This window comes from Erythranthe guttata, chromosome 5 (genome assembly GCF_056151865.1).
Source record: "Erythranthe guttata isolate IM_541 chromosome 5, IM_541, whole genome shotgun sequence".
NCBI lineage: Eukaryota > Viridiplantae > Streptophyta > Magnoliopsida > Lamiales > Phrymaceae > Erythranthe > Erythranthe guttata.
Window position 1 is genome coordinate 17458718 of NC_142537.1, and position 15507 is coordinate 17474224.

Genomic DNA, 15507 nt, shown 5'->3' on the forward strand with positions numbered 1-15507 from the left:
TAGACGTCAAATATAATAGAGTAGATTGATTGTTGACTGGTGTTGACTTCTTGTTATATCATAAAATCCAAAGAAAGAAAAAACATAAAGAAAATAAATAACCAATTAAATTTAATATTTAATGCAATATATTTATTTAATAAAATGGTTAGGGTGGGGTCAGAAAGATCTCCATAGGAATCATCGTCAAAAAGCGGCAAAATGAATATACAAAGAGTAAATAATAAAATAATAAAAATAAACAAATGCTTCACTTTAGGACACGTGTCCAAACACTATAAATATAGAAAGCAACAGCACATTCACACTCGCAGTTTTTCGTTTGCCCCCCAGAAAACGTTTTCTAGGTGAAATAAATACAGAAATCCACCAAACAAATCTCATTTCAATAGCTGTAATTGTAAATTCAATTTTTTTGCATCATTTGTTTTCCTTTTGAGTCAAAAAGCATCGATGGATTTTCCAATGGAAACTCAGTCGCCGCCGCAGCCTGAACCCTCCGCCGTCGTGATGGAGGTGGAAGAGCTGCCGGAAAATGAAGTGGATGGTGAAATGGAGGTTTTGACGGCGAGAGTGAAGTCGTTAATGGATAAAATCACAGAAAATACTGATAACCCTAACCCCATTTTAATCAACGCTATCTCCACTATCCTTGAATCTCTCGAATCAAGGTATCAACTTGTGTTGCTCTCTACATGCAACAAAATCCACATAATTTAATTCATTTTTTTCTATTTTTTTCTAATATCTACACAAAATCCAGATAATTCAGTTAATTTTTAATTTTTTTTCATTTTTGATTTTTGTGTTGATTTTGTTTTAATTTTATTTTTTTGATTTTTTTGTTATTTTTTTTTTAAAATATCTACACAAAAACCAAATTATTCAGTTAATTTCTTATTTTTTAAATTTTTTTGTTAATTTTTTTAAATATCTTGTAGATCGTATCTATTAGTTTATTTAACTATATGTGTGTTTATGTAAATGGTAGAAGTGAGATCTTGGTGAACATTCTTATCAAAAAAAAAAAAGAGATCTTAATTAAGATAGAAAACATAAACCGAAAAAACCGAAAAAACGGAACTCCAAGTCCAATTAAGTATAGATCTTAATTAACGAACTACGGAAAAGAAACATAATTTACCGACCGCAGCTTTCCCGCGTTCTCTTAGCTCGTTTTTTCGACATTTGTGGAGTTTTCTCTTGTGCACGTGTCTCGTTCTTGTAGGTACATATATAGGAACACGTGGCGTTTTCGAAAGAGAGTTTGTACTTTTCGATTATTTATTTCCATTTAAAGGGGATTTATGATGATAAATGATTTTTGTGGGGTCGAGAAAATAGTCGGTCGACGTCATATTTATGTTTGTTTCAAGTTATGTGCCTTTTTTAATTCACTTTTCAACGTAAATACCAACATAAAAACAAAAATCAAAAATAAAAAATAAAGGAAATAAAGAGTGAATAAACGACACATATATACTTTGTTGTCTATAGGAGTACAAATGAAAAACCTTCATCTTCGGTGTTTACGTGTCTTTTCTTGCGTAATTGTTCGCATGACGATCTAAGAGAAAAAAACTCTTTTTTTTTTAAATTTTTGTTTTATTATTATTATAGTAACTAGTTTTCATCTTGTTTATTTTTGGATATTTTAGATACACGAACGATCAAGGTCAATCCTCAACATTTACTAGCATTCTCGGTAACGCTGGACGTATTATGGAACTTATTAAGGTACATGTGTTTTTTCCTTTGCTAAACATGCCAACCTTTTTTTTTAATAGAAAATTTGTTACTAATTAAATCGGGTTTTACGTTCTTTCCTCTTCATGCAGGAGAACGATGCATTTTTCCAGTTGATATCGTCAAAAATTCTAACCGATAGAAGATATTCTGTTTCGGCAAAGGCAGCCACCGCAAGGCTCGTTTTCAGCTGTTTGCCGAGTTGGTTGGTAAGTGTACCATATTTTGAATGCAATCAATTATATTGTTCTTTTTTCTTCTTTCATTACAACATATATTTATAACTTTTAACACATTGGATACAGTATCAGCTTGAAGACGACGTTCTAGATATAATCGGAGGTTGGGTGATGGATGAGACGACACCCGATACGTTGGAATTAGAAACGTTGCGAACATATTCAATCGGGGCTCTTTCAAGAGTTTTTACTCTATGCTTGGTTTGGTACGGTCTTAATCCATTTTTATTTATTATTATTTAATTGTCCGTTACGTTTTTATGATTATGTGTTTGCTGCTCTCTTGTTTGTTATAACATTCTCTCTTGAACTTCAGCGACAGCGAACCAGCGGAACGTTTCTTAACGTCTGGACTGCCAGCTAAGTTAATGCAAATACTACGCATTGAGGTTTTGTGCGCGGCAAGTAGCACAAGTGAAAAGAAGGCTAGTTTATCGAAAGTCGGAAATAAGGACATCACCGATTTGGTAAAGGAATCCGCCAGAGCTGCCGAAGCTGAAGCGAGAGCTTCCAAGTCATCCGAAGCAGACATAAGTGCTGCTGGTGTTGCTGCTGCTGAAGTTGTTAAGAGCGCTGCTTTCGAGGCGAGTTTATATTATTATCGATTTATTGTTTTGAAAAAAATATTCACTTTTGAAATCGATAGTTTATACGAATGACTCTTTTTCCCCTAATTTTGTAGGAGTATCGAAAGACGAATGACGAAAACGTTGCAGCGTATGCTGCTTATAAGGTTGCATCGGCGCTTATAGATGATTTTAATGCTGTTGCTCTCTCGAGGTTTGATACTAAAGATATTAATATTAAATGATACATTTCACTAACATGTTAAAACTCTTGATCATTTATTACGTTAATCTAGATTCTCACGTGAAGTTTTGCATTTCTAGGTATTTAAATTATTTTGAAGGTGATTGGGATCATTCAAACCCTGAAATTGACGAAGATGTCGGCAATTTTTTCTTCGTGGACGCCGATTCGCTTTCGAAGCTTAGGGAGAAATTCTGTATCCAGTCGCTTGTGTGTCTTTTGATTCTGTGGAAGGATGTCGACTTTCTAGACTCTCTCCTTCACGAGAAGGCGGTCGACGTGTGCCTGGCTCTAGTGCAGAAATGTGTCGGGACAGACGATGGATCGAATGATTATAAGCTCTTTTGGCATGATATTTTGAAGCTCGTCTGCGAATTGACCGAACACGAGAAGTTCATGGTGTTGTTTTTGGATAACGGTGGCCTCCAGAAATTGCTGGCTGGTCCGAGAATTCCTCGATCGTTTCATCGTTTGTCTTCCTTTTTATGCACCGTTACTCGGGTTCAGGTAACTATGTTTTTTTTCAGTTGTGTCATCGATTTTACAAGTGCAATTCATGCGTATAGGTTGATTTGATTATGTTATTTATTGGCAGTTTTTTCTAGGAATGGAATTGGAATATATATTAGATTCCGGTTTTCGATTCGATTTTAGTTTCCGATGATCTGAAAATTCCAAGTTTTTTTCGGAAGTTACACTTGTAATAATGTTATTATGTATTTTATAATATAAATTACAAATGGAAATTTCAAATCCCGATAAGAATTGTTTTGATTCTCGAACAAGTTTTTTTTTTTCCAATTTCGGAAATTCCGCTTTTTGGTTATTATGATTTTTTTTGGAATAAATTCAAATTATTTTTTCACTTTCTAAATTAATTTTTTTTTTTACTTTTCGATTAGATCCGTCCAATTTCCACCCCTAGTATTTTTTGTTATACTATTTGTTGTCTCACACCATAACATATTTCACAGAGTACGATGAGATGTCTCTGCGATCTCCCTTCAAGCGTTATCCGGCAGGTTGTTGAGTTGGTTTTTGAAATTCTCGAGTCTGAACACGAATACTACATAGCAAGGGCAGATGTTTCTTCATTTCTAACGTCCGCTTTCAGCTATAGAGCGGTACTCGACGCGTTCGACGCGCACGACGGTCTGGAGAAATTGGTTAATTATTTGCATTATTCCGCTTCAGTAACATCCGGCGCTTCGACACCACTCACCTATCGACAGACACAGACTGCTCACGAGACTTGTGCCGCACTCCACCAATATATCAGAACACATCTGCTTCTGTTTGTGGATTCTATTCTAAGCGTCTCGAGTGGGGAACCGTATAAGCCAATTAACGCAAGCAACGAGGCGTTTGACTCTCTGTTTCGTCAAATACGGAACGATGAAAAATTGGGTGCCACATTTATCTACTGCCGTTGGCCCTCTGCCTACAGATTCATAAGATCAAATGGTCATATCACTTTGCTTGAGTTGTGCCAGGTTTGATTCAATATTGTCGAAATTTCGATTTCTGCATATATCACATGTTTCCCTAATATATATTTATTTGCTTTGTAGGCCTCGCAATTAACACGTACTTTACAAGGTTCTCTTCAATATATCATCGAAATATTGCGTATACTGACTTTGATTCGGTGTATTCGAAGTGATATCATAGATGCAACGTTAAGCAATGGCCGAGCTGCTATAGCTGTAGTTTTGGATGTAATAAATACACCAGCTAATTTTGGACCGGAGGTATTTTCCGCAAACTTGATTTCATTTTATATTTATATATATATTATATATATTTTTTCAATTTCCCTTCTCGTGAAAATGTCAGATTGTGGATCCAGCATTGCATATGTTGGTAAATCTGGTTTGCCCTCCTCCATTCATCCCGGAAGACGATTTTAAAGATCGGGCAATAGCCGACATGGAAAAATGTTGTTGTCTAGCAAGAGAATCTATCCGTGAAAATAACGGAATAAAGATTCTCCTTCGGCTTCTCGAAAGTCGGATATTCACATCCCAAGCCGATCTTGTGCGTCGCCGTGTTCTCACATGCCGAGTCCTTCTCGGTTTAGCCAAAGACAATTCCATTGCGCGTACATTATCGAAGCTTGAGGTCGTTATCCGCTTGAAATAATTTATTCATTTCCGCAATTACTTTACTTACAATTAATTATTAATTCGTACACAGTTTCCATTTTGAATATTCTATTTCAGTTGGCCAGAAGGTTGTTAGAAATCAATCGGGATTTGGGAGGAAAGAGCTCCGGCGTTGATGAGCATAATAAATGGCATGCAGAGCTTGACCAACTGACGATTGAGCTAATATCGGTAAGTAGAATTATTCACAACAAAATTAATTATATTACAAGGCATGATATGCGCGTAATTGTTTAAATTATTGCGATTTGGTGAGGTACGTGTATTTGTTCGATGTTTATTAATTTTATAAAAAAATATTGTTTGAAGGTCACAACGAATTCGGGGTGCGCAAGCACTGTAGCTGCCGATGCTTTTACCCCACCTTTGAGGCGTATTGAAAAAGCTGCCATTGTCGAAGCAACTCCGATTACTTATAATCCAAGGCAACTAAAATTCTAGTTTATTCATGCATATATACCAACCCTCGTTGGGAAAGTTCGTACTTTCCCCATTTGTAACGGGATTTGAATTTTTTTTAATTTTTAAAGTTTACTCATGCATGTGTTGTGATCTTTTTATAATGTGTGTTTAATTGTCGGGAATTCGTCCGTTCGAAATTTCAGGGAACTTCTTGTACTTATCCACGGGCACCTTGAAGCATCGGGTTTACCGGAAAGTGCAGCTATAGTTAGCAAAGAGGCTAAATTGACAGATTTCCAATCTTCCAAAGAACAAATTCAATTGCCGTGTGGGCGTACTCCTTCCGGATTCTTCCCCGATAAATCCGAAGGCTCTTCATCTTCAAATCAGAAACATCCCGTCTCGAGAAAAAATGAACCGTCGACACTTCCAAAGATTATAATTAAATTGAAGGATACTCCAAGAAAATCGAAATCTTTAGAATCGGAAGAAGCGCCACCACTAATAATCCGCACTCCGGAATCCGACGGTGAATCGGACATCGAAATATTGCGGCCAAAAAAGCGCAAGTTGACGCACTCGAACGAGATTGGCTCTGAAAGGCGGCTCACGTTAGATTCTGTGATGGTCGAGTATTTGAAGCTGCAGCATTCCAAATGCTCGGCTCCAATTACGACTTTACCCCCGCTCTCGCTGCTTCACCCCCATGCATGCCCCGAACCGAGACAAACCCTAGACGCGCCGACGAACATGACAGCAAGGCTTAGGAGATGCGAAGTGGTTGGAACTGCTTACGGGGGTATAGACGTAAGTCGCAAGGACCGTCGATTTGTCTACAGTAGATTCAGACATAGGGAAACTCTATACGACAAAGTCGACAAGTCGTGTTTGACCAGCATCGCTTTTATAGAAGATCCTACTAGGGTTGCCGCATGCGGGTTTTCCAGGAGGCTAAAATTTTTCGACTTAAGCAGCGCCACGGTGTGCGAGAGCTCCGTCTGCCATACTTCCGACGTGACGCATTTGCATTCTCACTCGCGACTTCTTCTCTCGTCAACTTCCAATGAAGTTTGCTTGTGGGATGGATCTTCGTTTGCGGCACATACATTTGAAGGAGTTAAGGCCGCACGGTTCGACAGTCACGGTACCTTATTCGCGGCGTTGCCGTCGGATTCTTCTTCGCATGAGATTCTTTTGTTCGATGTTCAGACGTTGAATTTGAATACGAGCCTTGTCGATGACACGGATAGTAGCGTAATTCGTCACGAAAATCCGTATTGCGAGATTCACTTCGGCCCGTTGAGGAATATGCTTCTTTGGGAAGGAGTTTTGTGGGATTCTAGAAGTACGAGGCCGATTCACCGCTTTCAAGAATTTACCGACCTCGGTGGCGGGGGCTTTCATCCTGCTGGGAATGAGGTACGTACGTAGAGTAGAGGTTAATAGTTTCCCTTTTACATATTTACTTCAAAAAACGGGAGTTTAATTTATTGCATTTAGTCTCCAATCCTATCATGCTTCCCATTTTTTTTTTTTCCGGCGTACATACTTAATGACGAGTTTTTAGTAGGGGTAAAAATTGGAACGGAAATTTTGAATTTTCACATAACTCGTTAAATAAAAAATGATTTTGAAACTTTCTTTTTCAATCCGCTCGTTTCTGATTTTTTAAATCTTTTTTATTGGAATTCGAATACATATTAGATTCCACTTTTATTTCCAAAAAAAATGATTATTTTTCGAAAATTACACTTACAATATATATCATTATTAGTATGTATTTTCAATTACATGTTACTTCTTCCTCCTCCAGTCCATGTGATTCTTAATCCGAATTTCGTCTATTCCAATCCGAAAATTTCCGATTTCAATTTTTTTTTTTTTGATATTCCAGTTTCCGAAATTTCAATTTTCATTATTTTTTCATTAATTTGTTTTGGTACGAAGCTGGAATTAGTTTTCCACTTTCAAAAAAAAATGATCAGTCCGATTTTCACCCTTAGTTTTGGTAAAAGAAAATATATTTTTGTTGACAATTTACACGACGAATGTTTTTACAACAGGTCATTATAAACTCCGAGGTGTGCGATCTTCGAAACTTCAAGATTCTCCGAACCGTGCCCTCCTTGCACCAGACGACAATCAAATTCAACAGTGACGGTGACGTAATATACGCAATCTTGAGGAGAGACCGCTCGGATTTCAAGTCGGCAGTAAACCCTCGCCGGATGAAGCACAATCTCTTTTCGGCTTTCCGCACAGTAGACGCTCTAAACTACACCGACATTGCTACTATCCCAATCGAGCGGTGCGTGCTCGATTTTGCCACCGAACCGACCGATTCCTTCGTGGGATTGATCGCGATGGATAACGATGGTGATATGAAGGGATCATTGGCTAGGATATACGATGTCGGTGAGAGAAATAATCCCAGTGATGGTGATTACGGTCTACAGTTTAATCGGAATCGGAACTGGAATCGGAACCAGAACCGACAGAACCGGAATCGAAACAGAGATGCGGAATATGATCTACACACGGTTGAATTGGACGAAGATGATGAAGAATCGGAAGGGAACGATTACGAGGAAACCGTGAATGAAGACGAAGAATATGAGAGTGGGAGTGAGTTGTCTTTGAATATCTACAGAAGTGAAGATGAAGATAATTAATGAGAACATTTCTTAGGGGCTATAGCAAGTGTATTTTAATTTTTAGTGGTGGAAAATGTAATAATTTTATAGTGTATACTATTACAGTTTTACTGACAGTAAGAAACAAACTTTAGTTTAATAGTTTTGATATGATATGATTCAATTGTTCTGACAAAATCTGAGTACAAATGCAATCTTCATCTCGAATTTCTCCTTGTGGATTGTTTTCGCCTTTTTGGACAAAATCCAAATATTTTTCACACTAAAAATTTGCGTGCCCTGTGTGTGTTTCGTCATTCGTGTGCGCTATGTTTGTGCATATATTTCGTGAGCAAACTGCACAGTGTATGTGCATATTTTGAGTATGAAATATGTATTTTGTGTACGAATATTGTTTCTAAATAATCCGTTAGATCGGTCGAATATTTCAATCAACCCAATATATAATTGGGGTGGTTCATGGTTTCTAATATCATAAAAAGTTGATTAACTGATAATTATCGATGAACTAATTATATTAATAATCTTTTATTTTATTATTATAATTTATAATTTAATATTACTTTTTGTTAATTTGTTTTTAATTGTTATGAAGTGATGATTGATTATGGGCTATGAAACTGTGATATTATGACATAATGTGCATGTTTAGAATTAATTTTAATTTTGGAACTGCTTTTTTGTTTTTTTTTTTTTTTTTTCGAATTACAATTAATTATTTTGAATTGATAAAGATGATGGCACGTTACACTGGACATAATTTGAATACTTTTTACTCCAAAATTTGATTTTTGAAAATGAACTAGGTGACTGATATACCAGTCAACCAACTTATTTCGGAACCAAAAATTCGGTTGTTAACCATCAGCCGATCCACAAACAAACGTCGGGTCGACATTGATTTTTAAATTTCAGCGAAATTAAATTTTACTAATCAACGTATTTGGACTACTAATTGGTAGGTGGAAATAGTTGTTAATTGGGCCCATTACTATTATCAATTAACTACTGAATTGGGCCATTTGCACATGATGACTTGTAAATTGGGGATGATGATGTCATATGCTGATATCATCTGAATTAAAACATGCTATTAATCTGATGCTATCCTTATAAGATTGATTACATTGACTCAAAGTGTTAATTTCAAAAATCTAGTCTAAATTGACTAGACTTCCTACGTAATAATGTATCATAATATAATAAATCAATTCCTAGTATCTAATATGAAATTTTAATACACAAAATGGTAATTAAAAAATATATAAATCACAAAATATTATTCAAACATTCTGCAAATAATATAAGATTGTGTCTAAATCAAGCCAGATTAATGAATTGAAAAAAAATATACTAGTTTAATTACTAAAAGTAGTAGTATATTTTTGTCTGAAACTTTATCCAATTCTCAAAAATAGTAAAGACTGTTGAACAATATTTTTAATACTACTTTTAATGTTTAAAAAAAAAAAAGGGTAAATTTCACTTTACCCCTCGTACTCTGCCCAAAAATAACTTTACCACCTCGTACTCTTAATTTCATCAATTTACCCCCTTGTACTTGTATAATTTTCCAATACAACCCTCTCCGTCAATTTTTTTCGATTTTGACTTTGAAGCCGTTGGTCAACTCTGTAAATTACAAAATTGGCAATAGCACGTCGTTTCTTCTCCGTCAATATTGTCGTTATTTCTTCTCTCACCACTTCCGCTTCCAAGATATTCCCAAATTGAAGCCCTAACTTAGTTAAAATCAAGAACCAAAAATTGATGGATTCCACCCAGTGCAAAAAGAAAAATATATGAATGTGTGAAACTTTCTATTTTCTAAACTCGAGAGTCAAAATCGAAAGAAGTCAATATTTTGACTCTGGCAAAACTGCATCAGAGTCAAAATCGAAAAAAGTTGACGGAGAAGGGTTGTATTGGAAAATTGTACAAGTACAGGGGTTAAATCGATGAAATTGAGAGTACAAGGGGGTAAAGTGATTTTCGGACAGAGTACGAGGGGATAAAGTGGAGTTTACCCAAAAAAAAATTGTTCATGTGGGGTCCACAAAATCAGCATTGTAATCATCGCCCATAGAGCGCCAAATGTAATATGAAATATAAAAGAAAAAAAAGGTGGCCATTGTGCAGTAATTCTACACGCCACCCCCCACCCACCCCCACCCCACCCCCCACCGTCGGAAACACCTATAAATACGACCAAATCAGCACTCTAAAATCACACACACACACACAGCTGTAAACGTATTCGGAGAGAGAGACTAGAATTTACTACACAATTTTTCTGTGAGTAGTAAATAGTAATTACTAGCATTAAATTAATGGATGCTGCCAGGGAATTCGAGGCTGTGCCACAGTCCTCCTCCGCCGACGGCGGCGCCGGCGCCGGCGTGAAGGTGAAGGTAGCTGAGCTGGCGGAGAATCGAGTGGGTGGTGGCTGGGAGGAAATCGAGGGTGTGATGAGTAGAGCAAAGTCGTTAATGGATAAAATAACAGAAAACGCAGAAAACCCTAACCCCATTGTGCTTCATGCTCTTTCCACCATTATTGAGTCTCTTGATGCAAGGTACCACTTTTGTTGCCCTATGTATATGTTTATTTATGATTTATTCATTTTCAAGAAGAGAAGCTGAGAAACTCAGATCTAGCTAGTTCTTTATTATTTTATGATGCATTTTATACTCGAAGCTAAATCTAATCGCTGACGGTAAACGGAAAACCGAATAAATCGCGCCAACTATAATTAAGGATAAGTAAAGAATTTAATGAATTTATTTTAAGAAGATGATGTAATTTAATGCATTTGTTCTTAAGCCGATCGATCTCATTTCTATACTTTCTCGATTTATTTCCATTTAGGGTAGTGAATATAGTCGACGCCGTGTTTCTATTCGTTTTAGGTTTTAGGGCTTTAATTCAGAAATGACCTAATTAATTACTGTTCTTCAAACATTTTTTTGGCTAACTGTACATTTTCGTTTTTTTTTTCCGGATATATAGTTACATGACAGACGCAGATCGTTCCTCGACAAATAATTGCAGCAGCTCTTCTCATGATCATCTTGGATGCATTTGGAATCTTATTCGGGTACTTTCCGTATTTTCTTCCTTTGTTAAATACACCAACTGGTTTCACTCTTTAATCCCAAACCCCTTTAATTCGTTGCTAATTTTTTTTAATGCATGCAGAAGAACGACGTGTTTTTTCGATTGATATCTTTCAAGTTTCTGACCGATAGAAGATATTCTAAATCCGTAAACGCGGCTACTGTACGCCTTATTTTCAATTGCTCGCTGGTTTGGATGGTACGTATTTATTGCCACAATTTTTAGCTGCTATATTATACACTCCATTAATCATTTATTTATTTAACATGTTTATATTCATTTTTACGCAGAAAGGGATACAAAAACCGCATATATTCGAAGACGACGTTGTTGATAATTTCTTAGGCTGGTCGATGAACGAGCCACAAAGAAATTCCGGTGCTCATCTCAAATTGGAGAATATTGAAACGATACGGCAAATATTAGATGTCGAAATATTGCACACATACTCCGTTGCTCTTCTTTCCGTATGCTTGACTTTGTATGTTCTTAATCCCTTTAATTTAATTTTATTTATTAATTTTTTCTATATATAATTTATATTTTTCACTATTTGTATAGTCTTGTTATGTGGGTTTTTTTCTAACATTTTTGTTTTATCGAAATTTTTAGTGGGTGCCTACGAATGAAAGATGCCTTAACAACGTACGGATTGCCGGTTATGCTAATGCAATATTTACGAAGTGGGGTTTTGGGCGAAGTAAAAAAGACTGCATTTGATGCTGCTCTAATATGGTACATACATGATCATTTAATTTATTCACTCAATATATATATCTAGATTCTTATCAACTATTTTTTTTTCGCGTTTTGTAGGAAGTTAACTATGCCGAAAACCGATATCGGTGAAGTTTACATAGCAAGCTTCGATTCACTTACACAGCTAAGGGAGAAAGCATGTGTTAAGTGTCTGACGGTTATGGGGAAGCGCATCGAGAGTATCGAACCTCTTCTTCATGAGAAGGCGGTTGATATTTCCATAGAGTTACTAAGGAAATCTGTGAAAATTGGCGAGGGTGTACCGTTATCGAGAAGTATACTATACTTGCTCGATGTTTTGAAGGTAGTCGGTCACTTTGCGGCTCATCGAAAATTTGTAACGTTATTCGTTGACCGTGGTGGCATGCAGAGAGTTGTTGACGTTCCGAGAAATAAGCAAACGTTTTTCAGTCTCTCTTTGCTCTTGTTCGCCATTAATAACTTTAAGGTAATTGTTTTCGCATAATTTTTTTATATCTCCGGTTTTTAGTATATTCAAGATCATTTTTTTTTTCATTTTTGCCCTTTATCACTCTTAATTATTTAACAACGGTATTTTCGTAATTTTCTAAGTTCGTTTTTTCTTTTTTTTTTTGTAATCATGTGTACCTATTGGTTTTCTTGATCTGTGAGCAAATGTTTGACACCATACTATGTTTTTATGTTTTTTTTTTTGCAGGGCATAATGGAGCACGTGTGCGATCTTCCTTCAAACGTCATCGAAACAGTTGTCGAGTTGGCTTTGGAGCTTCTTGAGTGTCGGAATGATTTATCGAGCCAAAATGCCGGTTTATTCATCTCGTCCGCGTTTTCTTTCCGTGCGTTCGTCGAAGCATTCGACAGAAAGGATGGTTTGCGAAAGCTTCTTTGTCATCTTCAAGAGTATGCTTCCAATAAGAACAAAGCCCACTGTACTTGCACTGCACTGCACCGGTACATGAAAGCACACCTCCACTTGTTTGTCGATTCCATTTCGCACGTCTCGAAAGCTAGGGTTTCGTATAGACAACTCGACTTAAGTAACGAGGCATTGGACGTTGTGTTTCGTAAAATTCAAAAGGATCAGAAAGTGGGACCCGCTTTTGCAAGGGCGACGAGCTGGCACGCCGTCGACGAATTCTTACGTTTGGAAGGTCATATTACCGTGTTGGAGATGTGCCAGGTCTGATTTAGTATTGTTGAAATTTCCATTTTCTGCATGTATATTTATTCTTTCAGTATGTATATATATAAATTTCTTTTTTTGTTTTACAGAACACATATAGGTTACAAGATTTGCTTCCACACGTATTCGGTGTATTGCAAATCGTAACTTTAATTCCATACAGCCGTGGAACAATAATAAACGCAACAGTAAGCGATGGTCGAGTCGGCATGGCTGTTATATTGGATGCAATAATGACCCCAGCCGACGTTAAACCAGAGGTATATGATCTCGATTCTTAATTATTATTACATTCTTTTTTTTTCTTTTCGGTTTGCTAATTAATTTCCCAATAACTGCACATTTCTTGTGACAAATATGTTCAAGGGTGCTGAGCCGGCGCTACATCTGTTGATAAATCTCGTCTGCCCTCCTCAATCGATGACCGGCGAATCAAATGCAGCCATTGTGCCACATCAGCAAGCTTCCGCTGAACGAGAGAAGCTAGAACAAGGATATCGACAAGCTCGAAAAGCTGTTCATGCAAACAAGGGAATAAAAGCTCTTATTCAGCTTCTTCAACCCCGGAAATTTAAATCCCTCCGTGTTCTGATATGCCGAGTCTTTCTTGGTTTAGCCAGAGATAATGAAATCGCGGATATATTACTAAAGCTTGGGGTCAGTAATCATTGTCACTCGAATATAAACTTTTATTCAATTTAACAAAAAAAAAAAAAAAAAGTTACAAAGTTTTCGTTTTTGACTGTCTATTTCAGGTAGCGGAAAAAGTATCGGAACTTACTCGAGATTCCGGAAAACAAAGCTCTAGTGGTGAGCATAATATGTGGGAAGCAGAGCTTGCCCAAGTAACTGTTGAGCTAATCGCGGTAAGCATCACTTATATATATATATACATTACTGAAGACTACATTCATACTGATAAAGTTGTTCATTAATCTGAAGGTGGTAACTAATTGCGCAAAGGCAAGCACTTTAGCGGCGAACGATGCTGTAAGGACAACTGCTAGTTGCATCGAAAGAGCCGCCATTGCTGCTGCAACTCCCATCAGTTACAATAATAGGTAACCGATCGAAAATATTCAGCTTTTTCTATATATAGAGAAGAAAACAATCTTCTATAATACCTTGTCTGAAATGATGTGAATATATGTTAGAGAACTTCTGCTCCTCATGCATGAGTATCTTCAAGAAGTGGGCCTAGCAGATAGTGCAGCTGCACTTTTTGAAGACGCTAACTTATCACAATCTGCCCCAAAATCTACGGAAGTAAAGATGCAATGGCCTTCTCGAGTTTCTCCCGGTGGATTCTTTTCCGAGAAATCCAAAAACACTTCACATTGTAAATCAAAGCTCAAAATCAAACTGAAGGACCGTTCACAAAGATGTATTTCATCTTTCGAAAATGCACAAGAGCCGCCATTATCATCCACTTCAGTTGTACCGATGAAGCGAAAGTTGAACGAGACTGCACCACCAGAAAGACGAGTCAAGCCCAATTATGATTCTACCCCTGAGAGAATCACGTTACATTCACTCGTCATTCAATATTTGAAGCAGCAACATGACCGATGCTCAGCTCCAATTACGACATTGCCCCCACTTTCACTCTTGCACCGTCATTCCTGCCCGGAGCCAAAACAGTGTCCCGATTCTTCGTATAACGTGACAGCAAGGATCGGCGCACGTGAATATACTAGTCTTTGTGAAGGGTTTGATGCAAACCGCAACGATCAAAAATTTAAGTACAGTAGATTCAGACTGAGAAAAACCTTCGGCGACGAATCAAAGCCCCTTCTAACTAGTATGGCTTTCCTCGGAGATTCTTCTCAAATTGCAACGGGTGGACGTTCTCGTAAAGTGAAAATTTTCGATTATAATGGTGGAAGCAAAAGCGTGGCGGAAAGTTCCGCTAGTCATCGATCTCAATTGACTCTTTTGCAGTCTCATTATAAAAACGGGGCTCAACTTCTTCTTTCGTCGAGCTCGGATCACGTTTGCTTATGGAGCAAATCTTCACTTTCACATGGTCCGGTGCATTTGTTTGGAAGAATCAGACGCGCGCAGTTCAGTAACTGCGGTGCTTTGTTCGGTGCAGTACCGATGGAAACGTTTCAGCGCAAGATTTATTTGTTCGATATCGAGACGTGTAAGCTGAATCTGATGCTCAAAGATGAAAACACAAGATATTTAGATGATCAGGCAAATGCGAATTCACAAATTCACTTCGCCGCAACGAAATCTATGCTTCTTTGGGATGGAGCTTTGTGGGATTGCAGAGATGTAAAACCGATTCACCACTTTGAGCGGTACACTGATTTTGGTGGTGGTGGCTTTCATCCTGCTGGAAATGAGGTACATATTAAATAAATTAAATTAAGTACAAATCTTTTTTCTTTTATTTTTTTAAATTTATGAAATGTATATTAATTAAAGGAAAATAATTGATCTGA

The 15507-nt window shown here is 37.0% G+C and overlaps 4 protein-coding genes across 4 annotated transcripts; all 4 read left to right on the top strand.

The window, feature by feature from the left end:
• The first annotated feature begins 306 nt into the window (after window positions 1-306).
• LOC105966995 (DDB1- and CUL4-associated factor homolog 1-like) lies at window positions 307-8132 on the top strand. Its single transcript, XM_088818071.1, has 14 exons — window positions 307-671; window positions 1659-1737; window positions 1839-1955; window positions 2052-2191; window positions 2302-2569; window positions 2668-2765; window positions 2876-3302; window positions 3770-4288; window positions 4367-4546; window positions 4632-4916; window positions 5018-5131; window positions 5270-5385; window positions 5566-6781; window positions 7426-8132. The coding sequence occupies exons 1-14, from the start codon at window positions 454-456 to the stop codon at window positions 8032-8034; spliced, it is 4386 nt and encodes a 1461-aa protein (XP_088674197.1). The 5' UTR covers window positions 307-453; the 3' UTR covers window positions 8035-8132.
• Window positions 8133-11014: 2882 nt separating this feature from the next.
• Window positions 11015-12368, top strand: LOC148770801 (uncharacterized). The gene is made up of 5 exons (XM_088818072.1): window positions 11015-11113; window positions 11215-11331; window positions 11424-11614; window positions 11746-11868; window positions 11950-12368. The coding sequence occupies exons 1-5, from the start codon at window positions 11030-11032 to the stop codon at window positions 12356-12358; spliced, it is 924 nt and encodes a 307-aa protein (XP_088674198.1). The 5' UTR covers window positions 11015-11029; the 3' UTR covers window positions 12359-12368.
• Window positions 12369-12577: 209 nt separating this feature from the next.
• Window positions 12578-13565, top strand: LOC148770802 (DDB1- and CUL4-associated factor homolog 1-like). Its single transcript, XM_088818074.1, has 2 exons — window positions 12578-13054; window positions 13147-13565. The coding sequence occupies exons 1-2, from the start codon at window positions 12578-12580 to the stop codon at window positions 13336-13338; spliced, it is 669 nt and encodes a 222-aa protein (XP_088674200.1). The 3' UTR covers window positions 13339-13565.
• On the top strand, window positions 13415-15502 carry LOC148770803 (DDB1- and CUL4-associated factor homolog 1-like). Its single transcript, XM_088818052.1, has 5 exons — window positions 13415-13714; window positions 13813-13923; window positions 14000-14118; window positions 14212-15409; window positions 15491-15502. The coding sequence occupies exons 1-5, from the start codon at window positions 13415-13417 to the stop codon at window positions 15500-15502; spliced, it is 1740 nt and encodes a 579-aa protein (XP_088674178.1).
• The last annotated feature ends 5 nt before the right edge of the window (window positions 15503-15507 follow it).